Source organism: Colletotrichum abscissum (assembly GCF_030869225.1).
Source record: "Colletotrichum abscissum strain IMI 504890 chromosome Unknown Scaffold_23.1, whole genome shotgun sequence".
Classification (NCBI taxonomy): Eukaryota; Fungi; Ascomycota; class Sordariomycetes; order Glomerellales; family Glomerellaceae; genus Colletotrichum; species Colletotrichum abscissum.
In genome coordinates, this window is record NW_026850132.1 from 479,023 (window position 1) to 480,335 (window position 1,313).

At 55.1% G+C, this 1,313-nt stretch overlaps 1 protein-coding gene across 1 annotated transcript; it reads left to right on the forward strand.

The window, feature by feature from the left end:
- Positions 1-580: 580 nt before the first annotated feature.
- Positions 581-763, forward strand: CABS01_09589 (uncharacterized protein; the record flags this gene model as incomplete). Its single annotated transcript, XM_060542946.1, has 1 exon — positions 581-763. The coding sequence occupies one exon, from the start codon at positions 581-583 to the stop codon at positions 761-763; it is 183 nt and encodes a 60-aa protein (XP_060400162.1).
- Positions 764-1,313: the final 550 nt, after the last annotated feature.

The window sequence follows — 1,313 nt, forward strand, 5'->3', positions numbered from 1 at the left end:
AAAGTCAACCACGCAACCGCAAACGAGGTTCGTCGTGATAGGCCAAGCCGTCGCAGATGCCCGACAACTCAACAGCGAATGAGCCTGCACGTTTGACGTCGAGGAAAGGGAAACCCAGTCTCCCTTGCCGGCAAGCAAGAAATCCAAACCTGCCACGTCGTATGTCATCCCGCTCTCTCCACGCAATCTGACTCGCCTAGCACCAACTCCAGGGCCATGCGTCTGTCCGAGCTTCTTCGTCCCTCGTTTGCCTCGTTTTTTGGTTGTGCTTGTTCCCAAGTTTCCAGCAACTGCTTCTTACTATCCGTAGTCTACTAGGTAGGCAGTACACGACACCTATCGAACAAACTGGACACCCTATCCGGATCCCGAATCCAAGGAACCCCAATCCTGGCTTTATCCAACTATTACCGCCAACAACAAACCACTTGTTCACCTCCACCGCCGGCACTAGAGCCCACGAACCCATCTTTTACCGCCCTCGTCCATGCACGTCAACGACCGCTTTTACCATCCGATGCCGTAACAAGAGTTCGACGCCCGTTGGACCACTCCTCGATCGAGATCGCGACCCCTCGAGATGCTTGTTGCCCAGCCGCCCAATCAACCTGTCACGTCTCTGTACCGGAACTGGCTCCTGTCTCGAACGACCCAGGCCTTTTTCCCCAACAGAACCGTTCTCAGGGTCCGCCGCCTTCGTCTCGTGAGCGAAACATTTGCCCAGAGCCAACGCTTCTTCGAAAGTCTTTACTTTATGTCGTGATACCCGGCTCCGAACCAGACTCCAGCAGACTCGGATGGCCGCCCACCGGACCTCGACGCTGCCGCCTCCAGAAACCAATGTCCGACACTTCCGGCATCCACCCGTTCGCTTTGTCATGACCGCCCTGCGCCCTCTGCCGCAGCAGAGCAGAGAACTCTCTTTTACGTCATTGACTGGTCGCCTTTCACTCCCCGCGGCTTCTCCAACATTAACATGCCGGCTGCTATACGCGCTGTGAATCTGACGTGGTCTAACGAACCGACGATGTTACTCCCCGCCGTTCTCGTCTGTGGACCAGTGGTCTGACATGTTCCTCAATCTAAAGGATCTTCCTGGTGTAACTCTGGATCTTGTGTTTCGACCTGTCGTCTAGATGGTGTGACAGCCGGGTCCGGGGTCTCTGGTATTCTGGAAGCCGTCTTTCTGATTCCATATTAAAGGCCTTGTATAGACCTCCAAGTTACCTGTCCACATGATGGTCGCTGCATCTCGACGCTCTCGCCCGCCGCGGCATATCTTGCTCAACCCTCTCATGTCCCCGATATAGTAA